Source organism: Lacerta agilis, chromosome 15 (assembly GCF_009819535.1).
Source record: "Lacerta agilis isolate rLacAgi1 chromosome 15, rLacAgi1.pri, whole genome shotgun sequence".
In the NCBI taxonomy this organism is placed as follows: domain Eukaryota; kingdom Metazoa; phylum Chordata; class Lepidosauria; order Squamata; family Lacertidae; genus Lacerta; species Lacerta agilis.
Window position 1 is genome coordinate 40,259,009 of NC_046326.1, and position 26,742 is coordinate 40,285,750.

Below are 26,742 nucleotides of genomic sequence, written 5' to 3' on the forward strand. Positions count from 1 at the left end.
TCCTTGTCACAGGTGACAGGCCGGCTGAGCTTCCAAGGTTTCCTCTGACCTCCAAAGGCTCAGCGTGCTGGAAACTCGGTCAAATATAGATTAGAAGGAGGAAAACTCACAGTCAGGGATGGGGCAGAAATTTGACCCGGGGTGCGTGTCAAGTTGAGCCTTTCCCATTCGCACTTTCTGAAATTTGCACTGATCTGAAATTTGCAATGCAGCTCTCCAGCCACACAATGTTTACCAAAAGATAAAAAATAAAAATAAAACTGCCTTCTTTTAACAAAAAGCAGGAATAAAAAGGAAGATCTCAGCGGGAAGAACAAGCAAATTTTATATCTGGCGGGTGCGGGAGATCGCTTGCAAAAATGAGTTTATTTGCACCAAACGCTGGTGAATTTTCGCGAGGATTTAAAAAAACGACACGCACATTGTGGAGAACTCTATGGATATGGTGGGGGGGGGGAATAGAAAAACCGAAACTGACTGAGAGCCTGGGCTCACGAGGCAAAACACCACCCCAAAACCACAGAACGAGGCTCTTGCACAACCCCCCAACCCGACTCAAGGAGGAGACCTGCGGAACTCACTGCAGTCGTCCGACTCGTAGCCCTCGGGGTCCACCGCCTCCGCCGCCGCCTCCTCCTCCGGCTCAGCTCGCCGCTTGGCCGGCTGCTCGGCCGGCGCCTCGGTCCCGTAGGCGCCGAAGAGCTGGTCCACATCTTCGTCGTCCTCCCGGGGCGCCGTCGTCTCCGAGGGGCTGACCGCCAGCTGCCCGGCAGCGGAGGACGACGACGGCGAGGAGCGCAGGCTGTTGCTGCGGCTGACGGTAGCCGGGAGCCCTCGGGGGAAGCGGGGGAAGTAATCCGAGATCTGCTTGATGGGTCGGATAGGTCCGGGGCAGACGTCAATGGCCATGTGCTCCTGGATGCTGATGGTGGTCCGCTCGCCTTTCCGGAGTGTCATGCATACGGCTCTCGGAGAATCGCCGGGAGTACGTCGGGGGGGGTCCGAGGAGAAAGCGGAGCAAGGTGGGCTCGCGGGTGGAGGAGCGCTTTCCCCGCCGCCGGAGCCTTACGGGGTCCGCTGTGCCCTCGGGATCCCCGGGGATCTGCTCATGCTGCTGGTTGCCTCTCTCTCTCTCTCTCTCTCTCTCTCCCCGTCTAGATTCACAGACACCGCCAGTCGGATGAGAAGAAGGGGCGGTGGGAAACCTGAGACGGATCAGAGAGGCGAGGAGGGGCAGGAAGGGGTGATGTCACCAGCTCGCAGCCACAAAAGGCGAGCCGGGAGGAATTCAGAGGCTGGGGCAGGTGGCCGGGCGAGGGGCAGTGCTGTCCCCCTCTGGCTGCTGGAAGGGGTCTCGGAGGGAGTCCTCTGCCTCGCCCGCTCTCGCCTCCTGCTCCTTTCCAATCGCTAACAGGAGGAGGAGCAGCACAGGCAGGGAAGGGTTCTTGGGTTTTTGGTTTTTGTTTTTATTAAAAGAAACCCAACAAATTTGCCACTTGCCTGCTTTTTAAAAACACGCACAAAAGCAGCAGCGCCCAGCCTGACTTTCAGCCGCTTGCACCTATGGCTCTCGGTCTGCAGGGTTACATCCTGAGCCGCAAAGAAGAGGACAGCGGGAAAACTCGGGTGGGTTTGGTTGTCTGGACTCAGCCGCGTGCCTCTAAGGAAGCGGCAAGCAGGGCAAGGGGTCTGTCCACACACACACACACACACACACCAGCATCTGGGACTCCAAAGTGGTAGGCTGCCCTGAGACTGGAGGCTCTGTTTTCACTGTGGCAGCTAAACGCAGCTGCCCTTCGGGAATGCGCTCACCAGCCAGCATTTATTAATTGAAAGCAATATTGAAAAGCTGCTTCAGCCGAGATATTTTTTTTGGGGGGGGGGACGAAGGTTCGTAGAGCAGCTTGCGGGTCAAAGAGAAACCTCCAGATAGTCTCTGCCCTCAGGTTTGTAATCTAAAGGACACAGCAGAAAAGGAAAAGGGAGTGGAAAGGGAGGAGGAGAGAAAAAAAATATCTGAGGCACCTGTTTCCTGAACCAACTGGGACAGAAAGAGTTTAGGGAGCGGGGGACAAAAAACGGAATCTCAGGAGAGCCCTGCTTCCCTTTCGCCCTCTCCAGGCTGCAGCTGCATATAGGCAATCCTTCTCAGAGCTTGTGTCGGTGAGTTCCACAAGATCATCACACATTGCGCGGGAAGGGAGCATTCCCATGTGTACACCCTGAACTTACTTCCAATCATCTTTGTTTTTTGAGGATTCCATAGTCTACATTCATGACGCCACAGGAGTGAGGCGCAACAACAACAAAAACCCTCTTCCCTCTCCTAGTCGTCTTCTCCCGCTCCTTTACAAACCCGTCTCATATACACCTCCTCCCTTCTAAAAAAAGAAAAATGCTTTCATTTTTCTTCTTAGGAATGATTCTCAAATCCCTCAACAGTTTTCCTTTGCAGGTAGATGATTTCACCACCTCGATCATCTTCCACATCCTCTCCTTTTCTTAAACAGGCAACCGGAATATAGATGTGACTCAGAACCATGACTTTCTGACACAGGGCTGAGTCAATGGGCCATTTAAAAAGTATCCGAGCATGATTAAAACGAGTGTACTTTTGAGTGACAAAATCTGCCTTCCGGGGGAGGGGGGCTCTCCAATTAACCACATTGTGTTTGTTTACCTCTGGCCCGGCCGCTCAGCACACAGTCCTTTTGCAGAGCGACGGCTGCACTCTGCGCATGGTCAAGAACCAGGTTGACACAAGGTTTCCCTGGACCTCCTCGCTCTGTTGTCCTAAGAATAAATCCTTTCACCTGTGTCATACCCTGGGGAGGTTGCTAAGAGCTGGGCAGAGCACTCAGAGAGCTCACAGAGGATTCCCAGTTTATATTGGATGAGAAAAGATAATCTCACCCCTATACATGCCCAACCCATAGGGACAGATGTATTTGGGTTTCTCTGCATTTCTCATCTTATGTTTTATGACTCCACATTTCCACAGCAAATTGTGGTCTATTTATTTTAAAGTTCTTACGAGACGCCATCATCCGTTTAGTGCAAATTTCTCCCAAAACGCACGTTTGTAGACAACACTATTTAACACACACATGCAACTTTGCAGAGCAGCTTCCCCTCCCCTAACGTAACTAATTTGGGTGTGCTATTTCGGCTAATATGCACATGCTTCACCATTTTCCTTTTTCTGTATACGTTACTTGGTTGCAGAACCAGCTGGCAAAATTCAGAGAAGGGCCAAATTCCAAAGGATGGCTGCATTCCAGTTCGTGCATCATTTAGGAAAGTGTGGATCAGGTAGTCTGTCCTTTAAATGCAAGTTGGGTTGATTTTCTTTAGCTGCGATTCCTCTCATTGCCGGGGTTGGACTAGATGACCCTTGGTGTCCCTCCCAAGTCTACAATTCTCCCCCCAGCCCAACCAAATAACCACTGACACTTTGCAGGAGAAGGCCTCCTGCAGATACCATTTTATCTGGAGGTCTGCTCCATACAATCTAGGGAAAAGGGCCTTTCAAACTCCCTCCTGTTTCATCTCAAAACAGGCCCCACTTCTATTGTCTCTTTGGTGCCTGTTGAAGACTTTTGTCAACAAACCTGTTAAATGGAGAATTTCCTTATTCTGGTCTGCATCCCCCTTGAATTGTTTCATACACAAAATTCTAAAACTGTTTTTTGTAGACGCGATGGTTTTATACACCTCTTTTGCTGACGTCACTGTTATCTTACTCTTTTTGAGATGTTTCACAGGAACCAATTCGTAAACAGAACCGAAATCCTTTAGCATCTTTCCCCTGGCTGGAACTGTGTCCTTGAACTCTGACAACGCTTCTCGCTTCCCTGGAAGCAGGACAGAAAGAAAGGCATGGAAGTTTGGGTCGGAACAGTGACCCACCCAGTTCAGCCCCCTGCTCTCACAGTGGCCAAACAGTGGGAAATCCTCAAAGCAGGATCCGAGCGCAAGAGCAACTCTGCCCTCCTGCGGTGTCCAGCAACTGGTATTCAGAAGCAAGAAGGAAGCTGTGCCTGGAGGAAGAACTGTGAGGGGAGAGACTCCATCAGGCAAGGCCTCTTTCCACCTGCCTTGCCCCACCCTCCAGTCTCTGCTTCTTGTTTTGTATTGTATTATGTTGTGCACTGTGGGATGTGAAACATGGGAGCAGTCAAGTACAACATCCCTAGAGTGGACATAGAAGGGGATGTCTGGACCAGCCAGTCGGAACTTCCTGTTTCTCCTGGGCTGGGACAGACTTCCTCTACATGTGACTAGAGGTGGGTGTGGCCTCACCTGTGCAGGTAAAACAAAAGCATAGGGCTGGCCACCATCTCTCTCTCCTTTTGACTTCGTTCTTCAAGGAAGCAACATCTTCTTAGCCAAAGATGAAGGAACTATCTCCCTTATGGGATAGTCTCCAAGTATATTACTTTTACTAAGCTAAGTCTGCCTTCTGGGATCCAATTGTGAACAGATGTCTGTAAGTAAACTTTTTATACTTTTATAGAAGACTGTGTTGTGTCTTATCTTTTAGGAGGGAATAAAGGGGAAAATACCAGGACTATATTATTACAGAGGTTTTAGCGAACCTGAGCAAGCATCCACTGTGTGACTAAAGGGGAATGTAACTCTGCTAAGTTGTGAAATAGGATATAATAAAATAATATATCCTCTCTTGTATTCCTGAACATTCCCACATGCACTGTGGCTTGCTGTTGTTTTATTGATTGGAGTTTAGAAATTACTTATTGTAACTGTTAAGAGTGGGTTTCTGTTTAACCTTAAAATGCTGATATTTAATATTCTAAATTATTTTAATGAATGTTGAATGTTATTTGCATATTGCATATTGTATTATGCGTATTGTCTTATTTATATGATGTTAGCCACTCTGAGCCCGGCTGTGGCTGGGGAGGGTGGGATACAAATAAATTGTTGTTGTTGTTGTTGTTGTTGTTGTTGTTGTTGTTGTTGTTATCGCTACCTCCAACTGTAGAAGCAGAATACAGCCATCCTGTGGCACTGTGTTCCATAGTTTAGCTCCAACCACTTTGGAATGTTGCCCTGCCCACCATTGGCATGTGGCCCTCAGAAGGTGCCTTAGGGGGGAATGCGGCCCTCAGCCCCACCTCTGAAGGAGCCAGAGCTACCAGAGAACAAGTCAAGTTCTGGGTCGAGGTGACAGGACCGAATCTGATGCCTGCTGAGGCTGAGAGGGAGGCAGTGGCTTTGTCCCTCCGTCTCCAGCCTAGTCTAACAAATAATGGTCTTGAAGCAGGAATGAGCGATAAAGATGGGGGCGAGCTGGCAAGCGGCCTCCTGGGTCCTGCTATCGCCTCCGAATGCACCTGAACATCAGAGTCTCCCGATAAGGAGGCGGTGAACAGAGGAGGCAGATGATCCTGGTGAACATTTGCACAGGGAAGGAGACTCGGTTAAGTCCGCTGAGGAGTCGGAAGGAAGTCATTAGTGGGAACTGGCGTGGGCCTAATTAAGACAACGTCACGGGCTTCTTGTAGCCTAGGAGGAGGCACGTGCAACCTTTCATCTTTGCTGTTCGACTTTTAACCCGGATGGGGTTGTTCTGGAAAAGGCAGGCAAGGCAGAGCAGCTGCTGCCACATCTTCTGGAGAGAACCGGGGCTTCCGGAGGGACTCTTGTGCCCAGTTAGCCAGAATTTAATTTGAAGAAACCACCCCTCCTTCCACGCCTAGATTGGCTTCCTCTTCCCTTTGTGCAGCTGGCGAAATCGTGCCGTCGTTGCTGCCATCTTCACCTCTACACCTCTGCTGCCGAAATTCGGAGGGTAAGCTCTGTGCGGGGGGCAGAGACCTTTAAGGACGTCAGAAGAGACTGCTGGATCAGGCCAGTGGCCCATCTGGTCCAGCACCCCGCTCTCACAGTGGCCAACTAGGTGCCTCTATGGGAAACCCAGAAGAAGGATCAGAGCAGAAGAGAAGCTCTCCCTTCCTGCAGTTTCATAGAATCATAGAATCATAGAGTTGGAAGAGACCCCAAGGGCCATCCAGTCCAACCCCCTGCCAAGCAGGAAACACCATCCAAGCATTCCTGACAGATGGCTGTCAAGCCTCTGCTTAAAGACCTCCAAAGAAGGAGACTCCACCACACTCCTTGGCAGCAAATTCCACTGCCGAACAGCTCTCACTGTCAGGAAGTTCTTCCTAATGTTTAGGTGGAATCTTCTTTCTTGTAGTTTGAATCCATTGCCCTGTGTCCGCTTCTCTGGAGCGGCAGAAAACAACCTTTCTCCCTCCTCTATATGACATCCTTTTATATATTTGAACATGGCTATCATATCACCCCTTAACCTTCTCTTCTCCAGGCTAAACATACCCAGCTCCGTAAGCCGTTCCTCATAAGGCATAGTTTCCAGGCCTTTGACCATTGATGCCTTATGAGGAACTGATATTCAGAAGCATTGCTGCCTCCGGCTGTGGGCACAGAGCAGAGCCGTTCTGGCTAGTAGCCATCGGCAGCCCCACTGGCGGCAACTCTAGGAGGCCCTGGGGGCCTGGGCACCCCCACACACAAAAAATGTGAATTCTGGTGAAACCAGAAGCCATGCTGGAGGCCTCGGACACGACCTCGGAAGTTGCACCAGTCTGCCAGGCACCACTGCAGCATGTGTGATGTAACGTGACATCATGATGTCACGTGACATCACGGGGGCCATTGGGCACCCATAATCTGGAGCCTAAGTCAGCGCCGCTGGGGAGCTTTCTACTCCAAGCTTGTGATATCAGGGCTGTGGCTGCAGAGAGATTCTGAATGTAGCAAATAAACAAAGGGTATATCACAGGGCTTTAAATGTGTGTTGCAAATGGGGCCTTGGGGGCTGCCACCGAGAAGGCCATCTCCTGACCCTCAGCTTCTGAGGGAAGTGGAGCTGCCAAGAAGGGCTCCTTTGTTGACCTGGGAAGGTCCGTAGGGGCATTTTGACAGTGATGCCCCCACCCCTCCCCACATTCTCTTTAGCCCCCTTAGCAAAATATTTCTACTCAGAGCTCGTGAGCCCAGCCGACAACTGCAAGATTCAACGTCCAGCATGGTTTCTTCATGTCATTGTGACCCAAAGGCATTTCTTACGAGAAGCAATGAGATTTCTCCCTCCTTCCAGGGCTGCAAGGAACCGGATAACAGGCAGGAGAAAATGAACGCTCGTTTGTGGGAGTTTTGCTACATGGGAGGGGGAGGGGGTTACCTAGTTGTGGGTCACGGTCACCTGTTATTTCAGAGCATCTCTTTAGCTGGGCTTTGAAACAGAGGCTGGGAACCCCAGGCTTGGCGAAAGGAACGACAAATACAGAAGGAATTCAAAGTTTGATTTTATAGCTTTCTGTGATATTTGTTTGTATTGCCTCTTTGTAAGCCGCTTACAGACTGCAGTTAAGTGGAATGTAAATTGTTTAGTCAGACAGACGGACAGATAGATATTTTAAAAAAATGACCAGTTGACCAGCAGGACCTGAATTTTTAAGTCCTAGTGAGGGAGCTGTTGCACCAGGAACTGAAAGCCAGGAGATGGAGGACATTAAATAGCGATTCCTCTTCTTCTTGGATGTGGGTTGCCCATGCCCCATTACGATCTAGCGCTCACACCCTCTTTCCAAGGGAAATTGAAGGGTGATGGTTGAATCTCCACTGCTGGGCTTTAGAGACTTAGCAATGACGAGTCAAATCTCCTCTGCACATGTTTGGAGTTGCTGTTACTTATTGCTTCTTTCCCGGTTCCCCCCCAACTCAAGATTAATCCCCGGAAGCAACTGGCAAGGCCTGTTCTCAAATCCCAGAAATAGGAAGGCTCCCCTCTCCAAAAAAAAAAGCAAGAGCATGATAGGTGGATCCTGCAATTCCTTTGCAAAGCCAGGCCAAGAGTGGGTGGGGCAAGGAGAGGCCCTCTAGTTCACCAGCTCTTATTAGGTTAATTCCGCCTAATTGTAATGCATCACTCAGTGGCAAAGCTGCCAGTCGGGGAGATTACCCAGCAGACAGCCTTGCGACAAAACCTAATGCCTCCTTCCCTTTCCTTACACAGAAAACCAGCTTTGTTTGCTTAAAAAATATATATTTTGATCCCGGTGCTTGGGGGCAGCTTTGGGAAATTAAAAATCAACCGCAAAAGACCGTCGTTTGAAACAGAAATTGCTACTGCCAAGCCCTGCGCTGCTCCAGGGTAGGGGGACGAAATTTGGTTAGCAATTCTCAATTTATAATTGATATATAATTAATGTTTCCCCAAATCAGTACGCAAACCGAAACCCAGCTGTCCTCCACACACTGCAATGCTCCGGATTTTTGACAATTGTCTTTTCCAGTCAAAAAGAGGTGTGCGAAAATGTACCTGTTAAGGAAAAGTGTGTCTTTAAAAAGTGTGAGAGAGTTGTTACCTAAGGAAGGGCACTGGGAGGAACGCAGCTCCTCAATCCTCGATTCAGAGGCTGGAGGCTGGATGGAGTTTCAGTCGATGCTGGATGCGGTGCGTTGCTGCCCCGTGTGGCGAACAGATGAATTGCAGGAAGTAGCTTCTTCGGGAAGAAATTTCAGGACCTGGACAGATCCCGACCTACCCAGGTTGGGCATTAGAGTCTAATGGCAAGGAGGAGTGTCTATGGGCCTCCTGGGCAGGGGCGGAGCAAGGGGGTACGTTGGGGGGTGGTCCGCCCCGGGTGACACCCTGGAGGGGTGACACTCAGCGCCCCCCCCGCGATACCCAAGCCGTGCCCTGCCAACCGGTAAAGCTTCGCTCTGCGGCTTGCTCGTGATTTGTCGGTGGCGCCACTCCAGTGCCGCCAGCAACCCACTACATAGTGTGATGTGCAGCGTCGCTACGTAGCAACACATGCGTCATACGTAGTGACGCTGCGCATGTGCGCTGTGTAGCAACACCCCGCCCCCAGGTGCCCCCAGGTTTGCTGCTCCAGGTGCCCAAGTGGCTTCCTACGCCACTGCTCCTGGGTAACCAATGGGATCAGAGGCAGGGCATCTGTAAAGTATCTGAACAGACTACTGCAATGCGCTCTGCATGGGGCTACTTCTGAAGTTCACCTGGAAACTGCAACTAATCCAGAATGCGGCAGCTAGACTGGTGACTGGGACTGGCTGTGGCGTTCACCCCTAAAGGTTCTCCAAGGGTTAACTTGGCAGGGAGGAGCTTGACCAATGGGAGCTCTCCAGGCAATTAGAGTGTGGAAGGATGGCATTTAGAGAGGATAGAAAAGGCAGTTAGAGGTTAGAAGTGGAGTTGAGTTGAGTCAAAGTGATAGAGGGAGATAGAGCCAATGAGCAGAGCTAGAGCAGAGTGAATAATAAACAGGAGGCATTAGGGATAGTTATGGGAATACTAGGTTGAGAGTTGAAATATACTTATCTGAATAACCATACAGCTATATTAAACATTTCACCAAGTCATTTGAAACCATTACGCTTTGTACAAACAATAAAGAAACTTATATTTTATTTTTACCACAAACTGAATCTGAAGTGAGTTATTCATTGCCAGAGTGAATACTGGCTGGTGGCAGCGGATATTCCATATGTCGTTGGGGCAGTTACCAATAGACCGTCAAACGTCCGGGGGTGCTGCTCAGGTCTGAGAGAGTGACCGTGACACTGGCCGCCAGGACCACATAACACCGGTCCTGAAAGATCTGCAGTGGCTCCCAGTACGTTTCCAAGCACAATTCACAGTGCTGGTGCTGACCTTTAAAAGCCCTGAACGGCCTCAGCCCTATCGACCTGAAGGAGCATCTCCACCTCCATTGTCCAGCTCAGACACTGAGGTCCACCTCCAAGGGCCTTCTGGTGATTCCTTTACTACAAGAAGTGGATGGAAGATACTGTTGTTGTCGTCGGCGTCCGTCTGTCTCGGGAGACAATGGAAGCGTGCACCTTTGGGGGTGAAGTCAAGCTGTTGGAAGGTCGCAGCAGCGCCTGCTGTGGTTGTGGAGACTGATAGGGGAGACATGTGTTTTGTTGCAGCTGGGGCAGATGAAGACATCTGGTTGTGCTGCTGCAGATGCGCCATGGCGTTTCTTCTCTCTGCGCTCCTCCCAGAGGTCATTCCTCCTCTGGTCACTGCTGTGGATGCACAACCTGACTGCCTGTTTCCAGGCACTGAGCTCATCTGCAAGGGAATCCCACAGGGCAGGGTTGATATTGCCAATCTTCATGCCACGTTTGCAGACATTTTTGTAGCGCAGAGTTGGTCTGCCACCAGGCCTGGCGCCCGAAGCCAGCTCCCCGGAAAGCATGTCCTGAGGGGGAGGGCAGGTCCTGCCATCTTCCATTCTGTGAACATGACCAAGCCAGCGTAGACATCGCTGAGACAGGACTGCAAACATGCTGGGTATGTGAGCTTGGGAGAGCACATCTTTGTTTGAGATTCTGCCCTGCCCTGTGATGCCCCAAATCTTCCTGATGCAGCGCATGTGAAAGGGGTTAAGGTGTCACTCTTGGCAATCGTAAGTTGCCCATGTCTCACCTCCATAAAGCCAGTTACACGTAGGCAGCCGTGTTGGTCTGCCATAGTAAAAACAAAAAATAAAAAATAAAAAAATTCCTTCCAGTAGCACCTTAGAGACCAACTAAGTTGGTCCAACTAAGCTGGACCATCAAGAAGGCTGATCGCCGAAGAATTGATGCTTTTGAATTATGGTGCTGGAGGAGACTCTTGAGAGTCCCATGGACTGCAAGAAGATCAAACCTATCCATTCTCAAAGAAATCAGCCCTGAGTGCTCACTAGAAGGACAGATCCTGAAGTTGAGGCTCCAGTACTTTGGCCACCTCATGAGAAGAGAAGACTCCCTAGAAAAGACCCTGATGTTGGGAAAGATGGAGGGCACAAGGAGAAGGGGACGACAGAGGATGAGATGGTTGGACAGTGTTCTTGAAGCTACTAACATGAGTTTGGCCAAACTGCGAGAGGCAGTGAAGGATAGGCGTGCCTGGCGTGCTCTGGTCCATGGGGTCACGAAGAGTCGGACACGACTGAACGACTACTGAACAACAACAAAGTTTGTTCTTGCTATGAGCTTCCATGTGCATGCACACTTCTTCAGGTATCCAGGTAGATCTTCATCTTGGTAGCAGCATCACATTTCGTGATACCTTTTTGGCTAGAAGATAGAAAGCTGCGTTATTCAGAATCACACCACCGGTCCATGTAGCTCAGTATTGTCTACACTGACAGGCAGCAGCTCTCCAGGGTTTCAGACTGGGGGCATTCCCAGCCTGACCTGGGGGTGCTGGGGATTGAACCTGGAACCTTCTGCATGCAAGGCAGCTCCTCTACCAGCTGAGCTATGGTCCTTCCCATAATTTGGAGCAGAGATTCCAATGGCTGTCTTACCCAAATGCCATTTGGGGCAGCAAAGCTGAAGGCTCAGCCCCTCAAATCCCAGCAGAAAACACCCCCCCCCCCAGCCCAAGCACACCGCTCCTGCCATTTGCACTCGGCTCATGTGCTGGAGCCCCTCCGGCCTTTTTCACAGGCACTTGCGAATAACAAGTTGGTCGCCGATTTCGGCGCCTTGTTTTACATATATGAACAAGGGTAATTAAAAGTGTCAGCGGCTGCCTGCCTGCGAGGCTGAGAAGCAAGACGTGGCGCCACCCGCCAGATTTGACAAGGCTCCTTGACAAAGCAATTAACCTCGTGCCCGTTTCCACCCAGCCGGTTCCCTCATCCCACCCGCCAAAGAGGCACGCTGGCAACTGCAGGCGGTGACTCCGAAAGCGAAGCAGCACCCATGAACGGAGCATTATTCCTCCGGTTAGAGTCAGGGTGGAGAGCACAGTACCCGGCATCTGGTTCCTGAGCCCTGGTGTACAGTCGGCAAGGCTGGCGCCAGAAGTTAGCATCACTGGACATGCACCAAGGGCCAAGCGCAAGCAGAAGCCCATTGGCCTGATGCTACTTGCTGTTCCTGCCACTTGACGCAGGGATGGGAGACCTGTGGCTTGCCAAACATTAAAGGTAAAGGTAAAGGGACCCCTGACCATTAGGTCCAGTCGCGGGCGACTTTGGGGTTGCGGCGCTCATCTCGCTTTACTGGCCGAGGGAGCCAGCGGACAGCTTCTGGGTCATGTGGCCAGCATGACAAAGCCGCTTCTGGCGAACCAGAGCAGTGCACGGAAACGCCATTTACCTTCCCGCCGGAGCGGTACCTATTTATCTACTTGCGCTTTGACGTGCTTTCGAACTGCTAGGTTGGCAGGAGCTAGGACTAAACAACGGGAGCTCACCCCATCATGGGGATTTGAACCACCGACCTTCTGATCAGCAAGCCCTAGGCTCTGTGGTTTAACCCACAGGCCTGGGAGACCAGGGTTCAAATCCCTACTTGGCCATGAAACTCACTGGGTGACCAGTCACTTTCTCTGTCAGGCTATCCTACCTCACAGGGTTCTTGGGAGGATAAAATGGGGAGGATATAAATGCAAGAAATGCGATAAAATAAATTAAAATAAGTGAGCAAACTAGCTCAGTTGGTTAGAGTTCGGTGCTGATAATGCCATTGCTGCAGGTTCAACACCCTGAATTAACCTTAAAGGTAAAGGGACCCCTGACCATTAGGTCCAGTCATGTCCAACTCTGGGGTTGCGGCGCTCATCTCGGTTTACTGGCCGAGGGAGCCGGCGTACAGCTTCCGGGTCATGTGGCCAGCATGACTAAGCCGCTTCTGGCGAACCAGAGCAGCGCACAGAAACGCCGTTTACCTTCCCGCCAGAGTGGTACCTATTTATCTACTTGCACTTTGATGTGCTTTCAAACAGCTAGGTGGGCAGGAGCAGGGACCGAGCAATGGGAGCTCACCACGTCGCGGGGATTCGAACCGCCGACTTTCTGATCGGCAAGCCCTAGGGTCTGTGCTTTAGACCACAGCGCCACCTGACTACAACTCCCACCTTCCCTGACCGTGCTGGCTGGGACAGATGGGAGCTGGAGCACCACAGGTTTCTCCCCATCCCCTGCTCTGTGCAGACTCCTCTGCCTGCTTCTTTCTAAAGAGGAGGCATGGGGTCGCCACGGAGCGGCGCTAAAACCGGAGTCCTTCTGGCTCCATGTCGCTGCGGTTAGTATCCTGCCAGCATCCGCATGGGGCGATTTGGCAGATCCGCTCCTGCTGATCTCTCGCCATCTGACACGGTGTAACAGGGATGACTGAGTGTTTCATGGGGATTAAAATAACACGCTCTTTCTCACAGTCCTGACGGCGGCGCTTTGTTTAGGGAAGTTTTCAATCTATGATATTCTAATGTATTTTAATATTTGTTGGAAGCCGCTCAGAGTGGCTGGGGATACCCAGCCAGATGGGCAGGTTACAAATAATATATTATTATTATTATTATTATTATTATTATTATTATTATTATTATAGCACAAAATGACGAGCCTGTGAGATTCTGCTCCTCTCCTAAGAATGGCCTGCTGGATCCGGCCATTGGGCCACCTAATCCGGCATCCTGTTCTCACAGTGGCCAGCCAGATGCCTGTGGGAAACCAGCGAGCAGGATTCAAGCACAAGAACAACTCTCCCCTCCTGTGGTCTCCGGCAACTGGTATTCAGAAACATTGCTGTGGAGTATAGTCATTATGCCTTCTCCTCCGCGAATTTGTCCAATCCTCTTTTAACGCTGTCAAAGTTGATGGCCACCACTACCTCCTGCAGGAATGAGTTCCATAGTTTAACTCTGTGTGAAGAAGTCTTCTCTTTTATAATGGATAGCTCAGTTAGAGCATGGTGCCGATAACACCAAGGTTGCAGGTTCGATCCCCGTATGGGACAGCTGCATATTCCTGCATCGCGGGGGTTGGACTAGATGATCCTCAGGGTCCCTTCCAACTCTACCATTCTATGATCAGTTCTGAATCTTCCAACATTCAGCTTCATTGGATGGTCCACAAGTTCTAGTGTTACGAGAGAGGGAGAAAATCTTTTATCTGTCCACTTTCTCCATGCCATGCCTAATTTTATTTTGCACAGACGTTTTAAGTGTGGGGAGTGTACACTCTTCCTCTTGTCAAGAGGACCCGGTGCCTCCAGATGTTGTTGGTCTCTTCCTTTTTGGGAAGCCCACAAACAGGACCTGAGCTCAACAGCCACTCTCTCCTGTGCCTGGTGTTTGGGCTACTCCCTCCAGATGTGGTCAGGGCAAAAGAATTGCCTTGCCCTGTCCCCAACAAAGAGACAGCGAGAGGCAGAAGGAACCAGGTCCTTTGTTTCAGCACCACGGAGAGCTCTGAGAAAGTGTGTGGCTCCCAGAGAGAAGGGAACGCCTCTATTTAGAAAAGGGGGGGGGTGCCTCTTGAAGAAGGGACGTGGAGGAACTCTAACTCCCATCATCCCCAGCCAAGATGGTCATTAGCTCTGGGGATGATGGGAGTCACAGTCCCACAGCGCCTGCTTCCAAATTTTAAACACAACCACCTGAGGATTGAATCAGCCCGTAGATACATATAATTCAGAGCTGAATTCAAATGATTCAGGGGTGTAAAATGTGCAAAAAGAGGTGGTTGCGGGGAAAGAAGAGCATCAGATCAAGAAAGCTTTTCATGATAGAAAGGAACATTTCCTATCAACACAACAGCTCTCGAATGCTGGAGTTAAAAAAAAAAAATCAAAAACACCCTATAGCAATTTGCATAGAGTTTGGAGAAGGGGTGGGGTGGGGAAACAACCACCATACAAATTGCAAAAAAGGGGGGCGGATGTCAGGTATTAAAAAGCCTTGAGACTGAATGGAGAGCAAAAGGTGGAGATCTACAGAGAAAGAGCTATATGATTTTTTAATGAACAATAGTGTGTTTTTTCTTAGCTGGCGAGGTTCGAATGGCCCCGCTCATTGTCAGGCAAAATGAATGACAAGCCGAAGGCCAAGAAGAACGGCTTCAGAGCCGCTATTAAAGGGCTCCATTATCCTGGATGCTTTTCAACAGAAGGTAGAAATAATCATAATCACAGGAGGAGCGTCGACGGGGGGGGGGGGGGCGGACTACGGGGCTATGAAAGATGTATTGTTAATGGCGTTAGGGTTGAGAAGATGGGGGGAAGGAGGGAGAGGAATGCAGAAACCTTCAACCCCCTCAAAGTCATTTACATTTCCTGCAGCACCACAAGGTCTGTTCTTGGCGTCCCGGTCACAGGCCAATTGGAGATGCTGCAATGTGCAAAAAAATGACCTCCAAGTTTGGGGTCTGTTTCCGACAGCGGCTGGCGAGAGCCTGGAGACCGGTTTCTGCAGGGAGCTGAAGTCACAGTGGACAGATGGAGCATCTCCGAGTTCAGAAGCTGGATGCCACTGAGGGTCTGTTACTGGCGGGGTGATGGGCTGGAGAACGCTGAAGCCTTCAAGCCCAGCTGGTGGGCAGCAGTGCAGTGGCAAGTTCAGATGTGCAGTGACCTTTTGTTTTGAGAGGGAGACTTGCAGGGGCTCGGGAACCTCGAGTCCTGGTACCAAATGTACCCCCCACACGCTTCTCTACCTGGCCCTTGAACAAGCCCAGTAAGAGGTGTGTCCTGAGAAAGTGGGCATGGCTTGGGGAGAGTCCCAGGGGCCATATAGAGAGGGTTGGGGGGCTCATTTGGCCCTGGAGCACGAGATTCCCCACCTCCTCAGAACTGAAGTCCCAAACACTGCATCTTTTCCTCATAGGGGAGTATCTCCCTCCCCTTCATCATTTTCCTTGCCCTTTTCTCAACATTTTCCAAATCTACAGCATTCTTTTTGAGGTGATGCCACAGTGGCCCACCTGCCGCGGAAGCCGGCATGGTGGCTCCACCTCCCCTGGCAAGCCACTTCTGCTCAGACACCGAGAACACACACAGCAAATGGCACATTTCAAATTTTATTTTATTTTATTTTATTTTAAAAAAAAACACAATCAGCCTCCCACATGAGCGGAACACATTGCGTGCAACATACAGGCTCTAGAGACCAAACAAGGAATTTCGCAAAGAGAGGGGGATCCAAGAGGGACGATTTTCGTCAGGCACCGATCCTCCCAACCCCAAACGAGCTGTAATGATTGTGACGGAATTCCTTAAGAGGCTGGATTTGGCCCTAGAGCTTCCAGTTGAAGATCCCAATTGCAAAACACTTGATTGGGAAGGGATTCCCCATGGGGGGAAGGTGGCAAGTGAGACACAAGGCTACTCCCGCTTCACTTGCAGCCAATCCTCTTTCTCCTTTCCAAACTGCTGTCCCAAAAGCCTCCCAGTGATTGGGCGGAAGGCGGGATGAAACAGCTCAGAATGAGGCAACTCAAGTTTGCCGTATGGCATAGTTCCTCCCCCTCCAACTATGGCTAAAATGGCATTTAATTTTAAAAGGGTCTACCAGCCACTAACCTGGCTGCCGTCCGTCCACCCTAAACCCTCTGCCTCTCGAGAGGAGGGAGACCCAGTGCGGTTCCCATTCTCCGCCCAGGACTCACTGCCTTTCCCAGGATGCACAATGTTTTTAGGCATGTACAAAGAGCTAAGCGTTGCAGCCACACCGCACAGCCCCTCTTTCTCCCTAACCACTAAACAGCAGGACCTTCTTTCCAAGAGAAAGCCATCCTAGTCAGCATCTCAGTGCGTGCGGTCAAAAATGCAGGGAACCCCAATCCCGAAAGGCCAAAGGAGAGAGTTGGTCTCTTGGTTTCTTTGCAGGGGTCTCCCACAGGAGAGAGAGAAGGTCGTTCCCCGACTGTGCCAGTCCTTCATCTATCAGCAAGAGGAGCAAAACAAAACAGGAACAAAACAGGAGTACAAAAGCAGGCAGACGGCCACATCGCCATCTGCACAGTGGCAAGCTCAGGTCAGTAAGGCTGGCGTGCGTCTTTGGTTCCCCACCCGCCCCAAAAGTCCCGGGTCACACAGTCCAGCCCGGCTTCTGCACAGCGGATCGGTTTAGAGGAAACCTCTCAGGGAGGAGCTGGGACCCCCATCAACGCCGCGGGCTTGACAGAAGGCGTCTTTTCCCTTGGAAAGAAAGGAAACAAAACATGGTTTTAACAGCCTCGTAAATGGGGGAAACCTTGACGACAAATCCTCCAGTTTGGGGATTTTCCTCTATCTGGGTTCCTCATTTTTTCAGTCTTAAGTTCTCCATCTATTTGCACTTGGGGGGAAATGCAATCCTCATGAAAAAAGTCAGCGTTTTCATGCAAATTTCTCCCATTACACACACACACACACACAGAGAGAGAGAGAGAGAGAGAGAGAGAGAGAGAGTTTGCAAACAGTTTCCCCCAAACGCAATGCCTTTCTTATGTTATTTCTGCTAATATACACTGGGGTGGCCACGCCTCCTTTTGCAAAGATGAAAAAGGCTTATTTGGGGTAGTGAACTATCCCAAAATTCAGAAAGGCTTTCCTCTTTGGGCAAGGTTTAATGTTCTCTCTTCCAATTCATCAGAAGGCAGATACAACAAGACCCCAAGGAACAGTAAATGCTGCCCTTGTAGCAACTGTTGAGGCAGAGTTCACCTTGCCTGTCCTTTTTTAAAAACTGTAGTTTCTATCAAGGGGCTAGGAAAGTCCTAATATATCCCATTATTCAGTCCCTGGCTGCTCTTCTGAGTCTCTTGCGATCCCTTTGCTCCAGGGCTGCATTAGGTCAGTCGCATCTGTGTAAGACCACTTATATATATATATGTATTTATTTTATTTATGCATATACCACTTGATTGTAAAAAAGCTACCAGCCATTCATAGCTGCCTTCATAGCTTTGTGTTTGTGACTTTCCCATAGGACACCTGATGGGCCTCTGTGAGAACAGGAGGCTGGATTAGACGGGCCACTGGCCTCATCCAGCCGGCTAGTCTTGTGCTTGTTTTTTAAAACCCTCATCTCAATTTAAGCAGCAGGCAATCAAAGGGAATTTTATGTCCACGCTTAAGAGCGTTACAATCCTAATAACAGGCTTGTTTCCCCCAATGCCTTATGTCTCCGAGAACGTCCTTGTGGGAGAGAGTGCCCCACAGAAGATTTCTCAACACCTGCAGTTCTCCATTCCCAGGAGTGGGGTTCCTCCTCTCCTCGCCCCACAACAAACCCCTCTGCAGAAATCATTAAAAGCTCACTAAGAGCCATAATGAAGCGAAGAAGTTATGGATTGTTAGCCAGACTCGTGGTTAGAAAACAAGGTCTATTAACGCTTTATAGAAGTAAGTCTGTTGTGGGAAATGAGAGGAAAGGAAGAAGGATTGGGAGGGGGGAGAGAAAGGGGGGAGTCAGGGAAGGACAAAAAGACTGGGGGGGGGAGTCATACTAGCAGGACCTGACCTCCTTCCGCAGGGCCTGTAAGACAAGAGTTATTCTGCCTGGCCTTTAATCTAGCCTGATCCCCTATTCCCTTTCCCCACACTATTTAACCAATCTCTCTGTTGCGAGGTATAGGTTGTTGTTGTTGTTGTTGTTCAGTCGTTCAGTCGTGTCCGACTCTTCGTGACCCCATGGACCAGAGCACGCCAGGCATGCGTATCCATCACTGCCTCCCGCAGTTTGGCCAAACTCATGTTAGTAGCTTCAAGAACACTGTCCAACCATCTCATCCTCTGTCGTCCCCTTCTCCTTGTGCCCTCCATCTTTCCCAACAGGTATAGGTACACTTTTATAAAAGCCAGATTTAATGCTTTTCCATCAAATGTTTTGGGTAATAGACTTTCCAATGGCCAAATCTCCCTCCTTTGCGACCGTAACAACGGTTCCATAGAATCCTTACAACATATATATATATTTGCTGTCTAATCCATTCGGCAGCTTGGTCAAAATTTTTGTTTCCACTTTTGAAGAAAACCCATGATGGAACCCAGGATGCTAAATTAATTTACTTACTAAATGACGAGGAACCGAATAGATCCCATACGGTCGCTAGGTTTTTGATTAATGTGCTATCTACAAAGAACAGGAATGGTTCTCTGCTCATTTATGACGATGTAGAAAATAACTAACTTAAAATTAGTTTAGTTGGACTACTCAGATTTTGGTTTGACTTAGATGGAAGGGTGTAAACGGGTTATTTTAAAATTGGTTTTGTATTGTATTGTTTAAATTTGTTAAATTGTTTTATTTTGCGTGTATTATGACGAATGTGTTTTTGCGGTGTGATATGGGCCAAATGGCCGAAATAAACTACCTACCTACCTTTTCCCCTTCCTTTTTTCCCCAAAGGGGCATCTGGTTGGCCCATGAGAGAACAGGATGCTGGGCTAGACAGGCCACTGGCCTGATCCAGCAAGGCTCTATTTAGGCTCCTGTCTTTGACCCTAGCTGCAGAATCCTGCTTTTGGAACTCGTTTTTGTTTTTAAGAGGCAAGGAGATGTATTTGAAAGAGAAAGAGAGAGAGAGAGAGAGAGAGAGAGAGAGAGAGAGAGAGAGAGAGAGAGAGAGAGAGTTGGGGCAAAATTTGGTGACATCTAAGCAACTTGAGTTAGTAAATAAGATTCTTTGTGGCAAGAGATCAAAAGTCCCCTTTGCCTTGATTAAAAAACAGGAGCAGAATGAATTAGGCAAACAAATAAAGCAGGATAAGGGACCTGAAATGGAAGCAGGCCACAGAATTCTCAGTTGCTTTGTGGCAAACGGTTGATTTTGTACCGGCAAAACAGCATCCATCTAGCCCTGTCTGTGGTTCAGGGAGAGTGCACTGAATTTCCCAGGTTCAATCCAAAATCAATGGCCCACAGGCACACCGAAAAGTTTCCGGCAAGTTGCAAAGCAAGCTGATTTGGGGTGGGGAAGTGAGAGAGGAGGACTGTCAAGGTGTGAAACAGAGTGTGTGCATATTAATGCCTTAGATTTAGAACTGGCCCAGAAAAATATATATAAATATACATTGCAAACACTAAAATTTTCACCCTGGATAACAAAGTCACACTTCAGGGTACTTTTTTCCTTTTTTTAATTCCCAGTTCTTGCAAACTTCATTTGCACCCAAGTTCCCTCGGTAAGCTAAAAGCAGCAGAGTTGATGGAAGAGTTGAAAACTCTCAGGTGAAGAGCTAAGGAGGATGCAGGAGTCCTCACTTCCTGTTCTGACGTGAAAGGGGGCCAAAGGGTGGCAGGACCATGGCACAGACAGGCCCAAATGCATGATTTGCTGCCTATGGCCCACCCACTAGCATCTTTTCGCAGAGCAGAAGGAAAGCACCTTTAAGAACATAAGCTAAGCTTGCTGGATCAGGCCAAGGGCCCATCCGGCCCAGCACCCTGCTCTCACAGAATCACATGGACTAGAAACTTGTATCTTTAAAAACGAAAGCAAGCACAGATTGCAATGATGGGGCTTTTTAATCTGGAAAAAAACAGTGAGTAATGGGACGGAACATGGTAGAGAAGTGTATAATATTGGGCATGATGTAGAGAAAGTCGACAGGGATCCCCCCCCCCCGTCTTATAATATGGTAACTCACTGGGGCCACCGAATGAAAGCTAAATGTTAGAAGATTCAGGACAGACAAAAGGAATGGCTTCTTCACACAGCGCTAACTCAACTAATGTCCTCTGGATAGCTGCAGCCTGTCAGTGTTAGAATCATAGAACTAGAGTTGGAACTGACCCTGAGGGGCATCTAGACCAACCCCTAGAAGGGAGGAATCTTTTGCCCAACGTGGGGCTCAAACCCACGACCCTGAGATTCAGAGTCCCATGCTCTCCCGACTGAGCAACTGACAATGCTGAGCTAGAGGGGCTGATGATCTGTTCATTATAAGGCAACATTCTATGTTCCTATTATAATCACTTCTTGACTGAGAACCATGAGGTCTGGACAGGGGCGAACGAAGGGGGCAGGGGGCGATGCGCCCCAGCTCCCACCCGGGGGGTGACAAAATAGCCTGCTGCCTCCCCCCCCAGCTGTAGGGTGGCCGAGGGCGGTGTGTGCGCTGTCGGTATGGTTGCTGTGGCCCCGCCCCCATGGGCAGTTCGCCCCGCCCCTCGGCGCTCCACACTGGGTCTGGAGCCTTACTTTATGAATAGATCAGCATCTGTCCAGCATGAAAAAAAAAAAAGTCCCGGGTGCAATCCTTGGCCCAGGAACATCCCCTGCCAGGAGCCCTGGATCGCTGCTGCCAGTCAGTGCACGCACTGCTGGGCTAGATGGAACCCTGGTCTGTCTCGGTACAAGGCAGCTTCCTTGATGGTCCAGGACAGTGTGGCCGGCCTCCAGTGCCCCTCTTCCCCTCCTCCCCACTCACCAGAGACGCCGCGGCCGGCATCGCTGTCTTCGTCTTCAGCCGGGAGGTCGCTGTGGCAGCTCTCCGTAGCGCTCAAGGCTCCTCCCCTCTCGCTGCAGAGGCTGCTCTGGCTTTCCGACAAGATGCTCCCCAAGGCGCGGCTGGGGGTCCTGGTGGGGGTCCGGGCCACTTCGCTGCTGGACACTGCGGGGGGGGGGGAGAGAGAAGAGGGTCTGATCTCTTGACCAGTACATGCAGATTCCTACTTACAGCTCCGTTCCCCGTGACGGCTGGTGGAGCGGGAGGCAGAGAGGTCTGTGGCGGCTGTGAGGTCAGGATGCTGGACTAGCTGGGCAGGCCCTTCTGGTGGTCTTACACACTACAATTGGGGTGGGGGGAGTTCATGGTTAGTGACATGGACTGGTTGGATGTAGAGAAGAAGACTCGGAGCCCGGGGATTGGTGGTGGGATGACGATGAGTGGTCAGAGGGAGAAGATTGGGAAGAGGTGGTGCTGGAAGCTGAAGGGGAACAGGGCTCAGTGAGCTGGGAGAGTCCGTGGCAGAGAGAAGTCCAGAATCAGAGGCAGAAGCTGAAGCAGGAGAGGCCAAGAGGCAGAGATGAGTCAGGCTGGTGAAGAGTCACAGGGGTCTCCCCCTCCTGCTGTGACAAGCTCCCCTCCCCCCTGTTCTCCCAGAACCAGGAGAGGCATGAAAAGGGTGGAGTTAGCATTATGCAGGCACAGTCTCTGATTGCTTGAGGGGGAACCCTGGGGAGGAGGGGACTTAGACAACTTTGTGGGGTGGGGCTTTCAGTCTGAGCAACTGATCCATGGGTCTCAGACCTACCGGGGATGAGCTGCTGTGCTCATTAAGGCCGGACACTCAGCCAAGTCTATGCATGTTGTGTTTTTGCTAATAAAGAGTTGACTCCAACGTTGAATGGTGTGATTTACTGCCAGCTCACTCTTTGACAGTTAAGTCCCACGTGACACTACTTTACCCCAAATCAACTGCAAGTCCATCGAGTTCAGGATGGACGGTCAGCTTCAGCTGTACCTGGGGACGCCGAGAGATTGAACCCTGGGACCTTGTGCATGCCAAGCAGAGCTGCAGCCCTTTCCCGTAAATTTAAAGCAAGGTTCCAGCCCTCATGATTCTGAACAAAGGGCTGGTTGAAATTGGAAGCTGCTTTATCCTGAGCCAGACCACTAGCACAGTATTGTCAACTGTGATGGGCGACGGGTCTCCAGGATTTACGGTTCCACGCAGCAGCACTGCCTGGAGTTGCCATGGGGGAGAAAACCTGGGACTTTTGGCATGCCAAGCGGGTGTTCTCTGTTACAGAGCTGTGTTTCTCCCAGCACACACACACACACACACACACACACACACATTATTCCCTCCCCCCCCCCAAAAAAAACCCCACCCTCGTGCACTTTGAGCAACAGGAGCTCTTCATCAAGGTAAGGAAAACAAAAGCTAACCGAAAGAGAGAGGGAAAAAATGTTTTTGCAGGAACAGTTGCTACGGGTGCTTATTCCCAAAGGCATTCATTTTAAGAAAATGCACGCAAGGACGTTATCCGTCAATTGCAAGCCAGCCCCTTTCCCTATAAAACTATTTGGAACGATCTATCACGCAGAGGCAGCCGCTCAAGGAACCTTGGAACAATAATCAGTCAATGCCAAAGTATGTCACAGATTAAAATCTGCCACTGCGCAAAATAATATTACGGCCTTTAAAAAAAAAAAATCAGCGTGACTTTATTAAGAGGAGTCTTGCAAAGATGAGTTCCTCTATGGTGCAGTGAAGTCAAATAAACACGTTCCTAAAAAAGAGGCTTTTATGTATTAACAAGGAGCAGGTGTGGCCTCTACAATTTTAAACTCCCCGCAAAACCACGCTGGGTTTTTATTTCTTTTATATTTATTTATTTGTTGCATTTATAACCCTCCTTTTTCTGCAAGGAGCTGAAGATGGTGCACATGTGGTTCTCCCCTTCCTCATTTAATCCCCACAGCAACCCTGCAGGGTAGGCTAGGCTGAGAGACGCCGTCAATGGCCCCCGAGGTCACAGCCAGTGAGCTTCATGGCTGAGTGTGGATTTGAACCCTGGGTCGGAGCTCTAACCAAGACACCAATAGTGCCCTTTTGAACACTGGGTTTTGAACCCGAGCCAAATTACAGTCTTTCAAAGATTGCTGCCATTTCTCCTGGCCTTCCAACCCCTTACGATGGTCTGTGCTGACCTGAGGGCCAAATGCAGCAATCTAGGCCTCTCTGCCTGGCCCTTGGAGGTCTCCCCCCAAGCCACGCCTTCTATTCAGCCACACCCCTTTCTCTCCACAGGCCACACCCCTCACCAACCCGACTTCACCCCTCCTTTGAGTGGCGGGAAATGTGTCCCTGAACTCTGATTGTTCCTCTTTGCTTGCTTGGGTGGAAGGATAGAGAGGGTGTGTGTGTGCAGAAACTTGCCTGTACACAGGTAAAAATTTGCATCAGTTGCCCCTCCCACTTTTGCCTCTGGCCCCACCCACCACTGGCACGTGGCCCCCAGAACGTTCTGTGGCCCTCTGGCTGAAAAAGGCTCTGCCCCTGTGCCTTAGAAACTTATACAAAGTGCTCCTGCAAATGTATATGACCTTGGTTCTCAAACGCTGAAAACGCAGAAGTAAGTGTTCTGGTTTTTGAACGTTTTTCGGAAGCCAAACGTCCGGTGCGACTGTTGGCTACCGTTTCCGGGGCGCCCGCACCAATCAGATGCTGCGCCTTGGTTTTCAAACATTTTGGAAGTCAAACGGACTTCCGGAACGGATTAAGTTTGGCTCTTTTGTTTTTGCTATTTATTTTGTGTTTTTGCTTTCGAGGCTTTTTTCAGTTAATTTGTTTTTGTGACTGTGTGGAACCCAGTTCAGCTACCGATTGATTGACTGTGCGACTGCGGAAATGGATAAAAGCCCCCCCCCCCATCCAAACAATGGCTATCATCAGTGCAGGTAAGGAAATAATAATAATTTTAATTTTTATCCTCTACAATACCTTCTTATTTATTTTATATTACAGTACATTGATTAATGCTTTCATTTGATGTGCTTGGTTTTGGAACGCTTTGGTTTTGGAACGGACTTCCGGAACGGATTAAGTTTGAGAACCAAGGTACTACTGAACATGTAATATAATAATAATAATAATAATAATAATAATAATAATAATAATAATAATAATAAAAATACTGCAATGCTGAAGGTCCACCCAGCGACCCAAAAAGCTGCTTTCCTCACCAGATTCCGCTCGGTGTTGTCTGATCTTGAAACCCTTAGATCCTGCGAGCAAGGACCGGTCATCCAGACTCGACGAGCTGAACTCAGAGTCGCTGTCACTATCACTAGAGACCACTGTAGGGAGGCGAAAATACAAGGCGGGAACGACGGGGCCATAAATTACAAACTGAATCAGCAGCATTCAGAAATAGCAAGCCTGCCACAGTGAGAGGGATATTCAGATTCCATCCTCAACCCCCCAAAAAGTCTGTGTGGAAAGGCACATCTTAACTGGGGGTTTGGTTTTTTTTAATTTATTTATATTTTATTGAAAGTTTTACAGTGAACTGAAGTAAATAAGAAGGAGAAAGAAGAGGGGGGAAAGAAACAAGGAAGCACATAGTGACTTTCCGAGTAAGGTTCTGGTCATTTGTGACAGGTTTTGGTTGTTGTTGCTATTAAAGCAAGCAATCTAAAACCCAACAGCAGATCGTGCCAAACACGACTCTCATTAAATGTTACTTCGCTCTTTGCTGTTTCTGCAAACTCAACGAAAGGGAGACAGAGGAAGAGAGAGCGATAAAAACGAAGAAGGCTCAATTTCGCTGACACAAATCTAAGGGTGTGATTTGAATTGGTAAATTATTCCCACTTTGCAGCAAAAAAGAAAAAAAACAAAAGGAGAAAAGGAGAAAAAAAGAAAACTGCAACCACTTCTTCTATTTAAACACCATGTGAGGAGGGAGCTAATTTAGCTGCCAGCTGTTTGATGGCGAGATCAGGTGGGGGAGAAGAGGAGAGGAGACAGAATTGTCTTTTTCCTTTTTTTACGGCAAGGCCATTTGACAATGGATAGACAATCCCAGTATCCTTGCAGAAGGCCTCAAAGTCCAAGGGTGAGCCCCAGCTGAGCAACAGCTCCTGTCTGAAGCTGGAGCAAAGAAAATATGAAAATAGGGAATGAAGTCACTCCATTGCATTTATATCCCACCCCGTTTTTTCCCTCCAAGGAGCTCTCTGCATTTTTCAGTGGAACTTTCCCAAAGAATGCATTTGTTTTGCCAATATGTTTTAAGAACAATTTCCCACAAAGCGTGCGTTTTTGTACACTGTGTGCGTGTGTAGAGAACGGCAACGCCAAATTTGGAGCTATTTGGATTTTGAAGGATTGGTGCATTTTGGTTTGCGTATAGTTTCAGGAACTGGAAATTAGGGGTGTTTGCATTTAATCCCCCAGTCTTTCTGGAAAGCCCAGAAAGGCTGCTGTGTCTCTGTATGAGTCACTGGTCTGTCCATTCCTCCTTCCCGTCACCTTCTGTTAGGAGTAAATCATTCTACTCCCATCCCTTTCACTGGGCATAGGATCACTCCTGACACAGCACAGGCTACCTGCATACCAGCTCTCTGCAAGAGTTACTGTTCTGGCTTTCTCAAGCGGCTGCTCTGAGAATGCCCAGGTTGTGCAAACACCCAGAAAGGGTGATTCCTCCAAGAAGGGCAACTCTTAACACTGCCATGCCCCAACAGCAATATTGCTTAGCACAAATAGAGGACAATTCTGCACCGATAGGTGGTTTTCCATCTATTGCAATTCACACGGCAAGAGGATATTCAGAAATACAGGAGGCCACACTAGGAACTTCTGTGTGACAAAGCAGTGGATCGTCCCCACAAATGCATGTTGATGCAAAAGGGGGACGGAGGACAACTGTTGGCACTTCCTCCAACCATAAATCAAGTGCCGAAAAAGGCTGGGAGGGCTTACCCTGGCAACAGCCAGGAAGCGTAAATACTCACATCAATACGGCTGTGTGAGAGTGCACACCCATAGCATCAGCACCCACCAAGATACCCCCAAGTACGAGAATAGCTCAGTCGGTAGAGCATGAGACTCTTAATCTCAGGGTCGTGGGTTTGAACCCCACGCTGGGCAAAAGATTCCTCCATTGCAGGGGGATGGACTAGATGATCCTTGTGGTCCCTTCCAGCTCTACAATTCTATGATATGGGGGTAGACAAATTTCTCAATTTCAGCTCCTTTCAATTTCTCCAGGCTTTCTCAGTTCCATATCAGTTTATGAACTTTTTTTTTTGAAGTCCGCACACAAAAATTTGCAAACATTCAAGTGTGGCCCTCTCCTACCATTTGCAAACAATTTGCCCTAATAGAATTGGCAGTGTCCAACCAAACTTCTCCCATAGCCCAAGGGCTTTTTGGCTACTCAACAGGACTACTCTTTCCCTCCCCTCTCCCTGTGCCCTGGCTAAATCTGTTCTGGG

At 49.4% G+C, this 26,742-nt stretch overlaps 2 protein-coding genes across 2 annotated transcripts in view; both read right to left on the minus strand.

Annotated features, from left to right (window-relative positions):
• Positions 1–1,185, minus strand: part of DOC2B (double C2 domain beta) — a 108,317-nt gene extending 107,132 nt beyond the window's left edge. The window contains 1 exon segment of the mRNA XM_033172587.1: positions 582–1,185. Coding sequence (XP_033028478.1) covers positions 582–957 — 376 coding nt within the window. The 5' untranslated portion in view covers positions 958–1,185.
• A 15,622-nt stretch (positions 1,186–16,807) lies between these two features.
• Positions 16,808–26,742, minus strand: part of RPH3AL (rabphilin 3A like (without C2 domains)) — a 39,106-nt gene continuing 29,171 nt past the window's right edge. Inside the window, exons 7-9 of the mRNA XM_033171614.1 lie at positions 24,484–24,597; positions 21,220–21,402; positions 16,808–17,001 (exon numbers count right to left, since the gene is read on the minus strand). Coding sequence (XP_033027505.1) covers positions 16,967–17,001; positions 21,220–21,402; positions 24,484–24,597 — 332 coding nt within the window. The 3' untranslated portion in view covers positions 16,808–16,966. The remainder of the gene's footprint in view (positions 17,002–21,219; positions 21,403–24,483; positions 24,598–26,742) is intronic.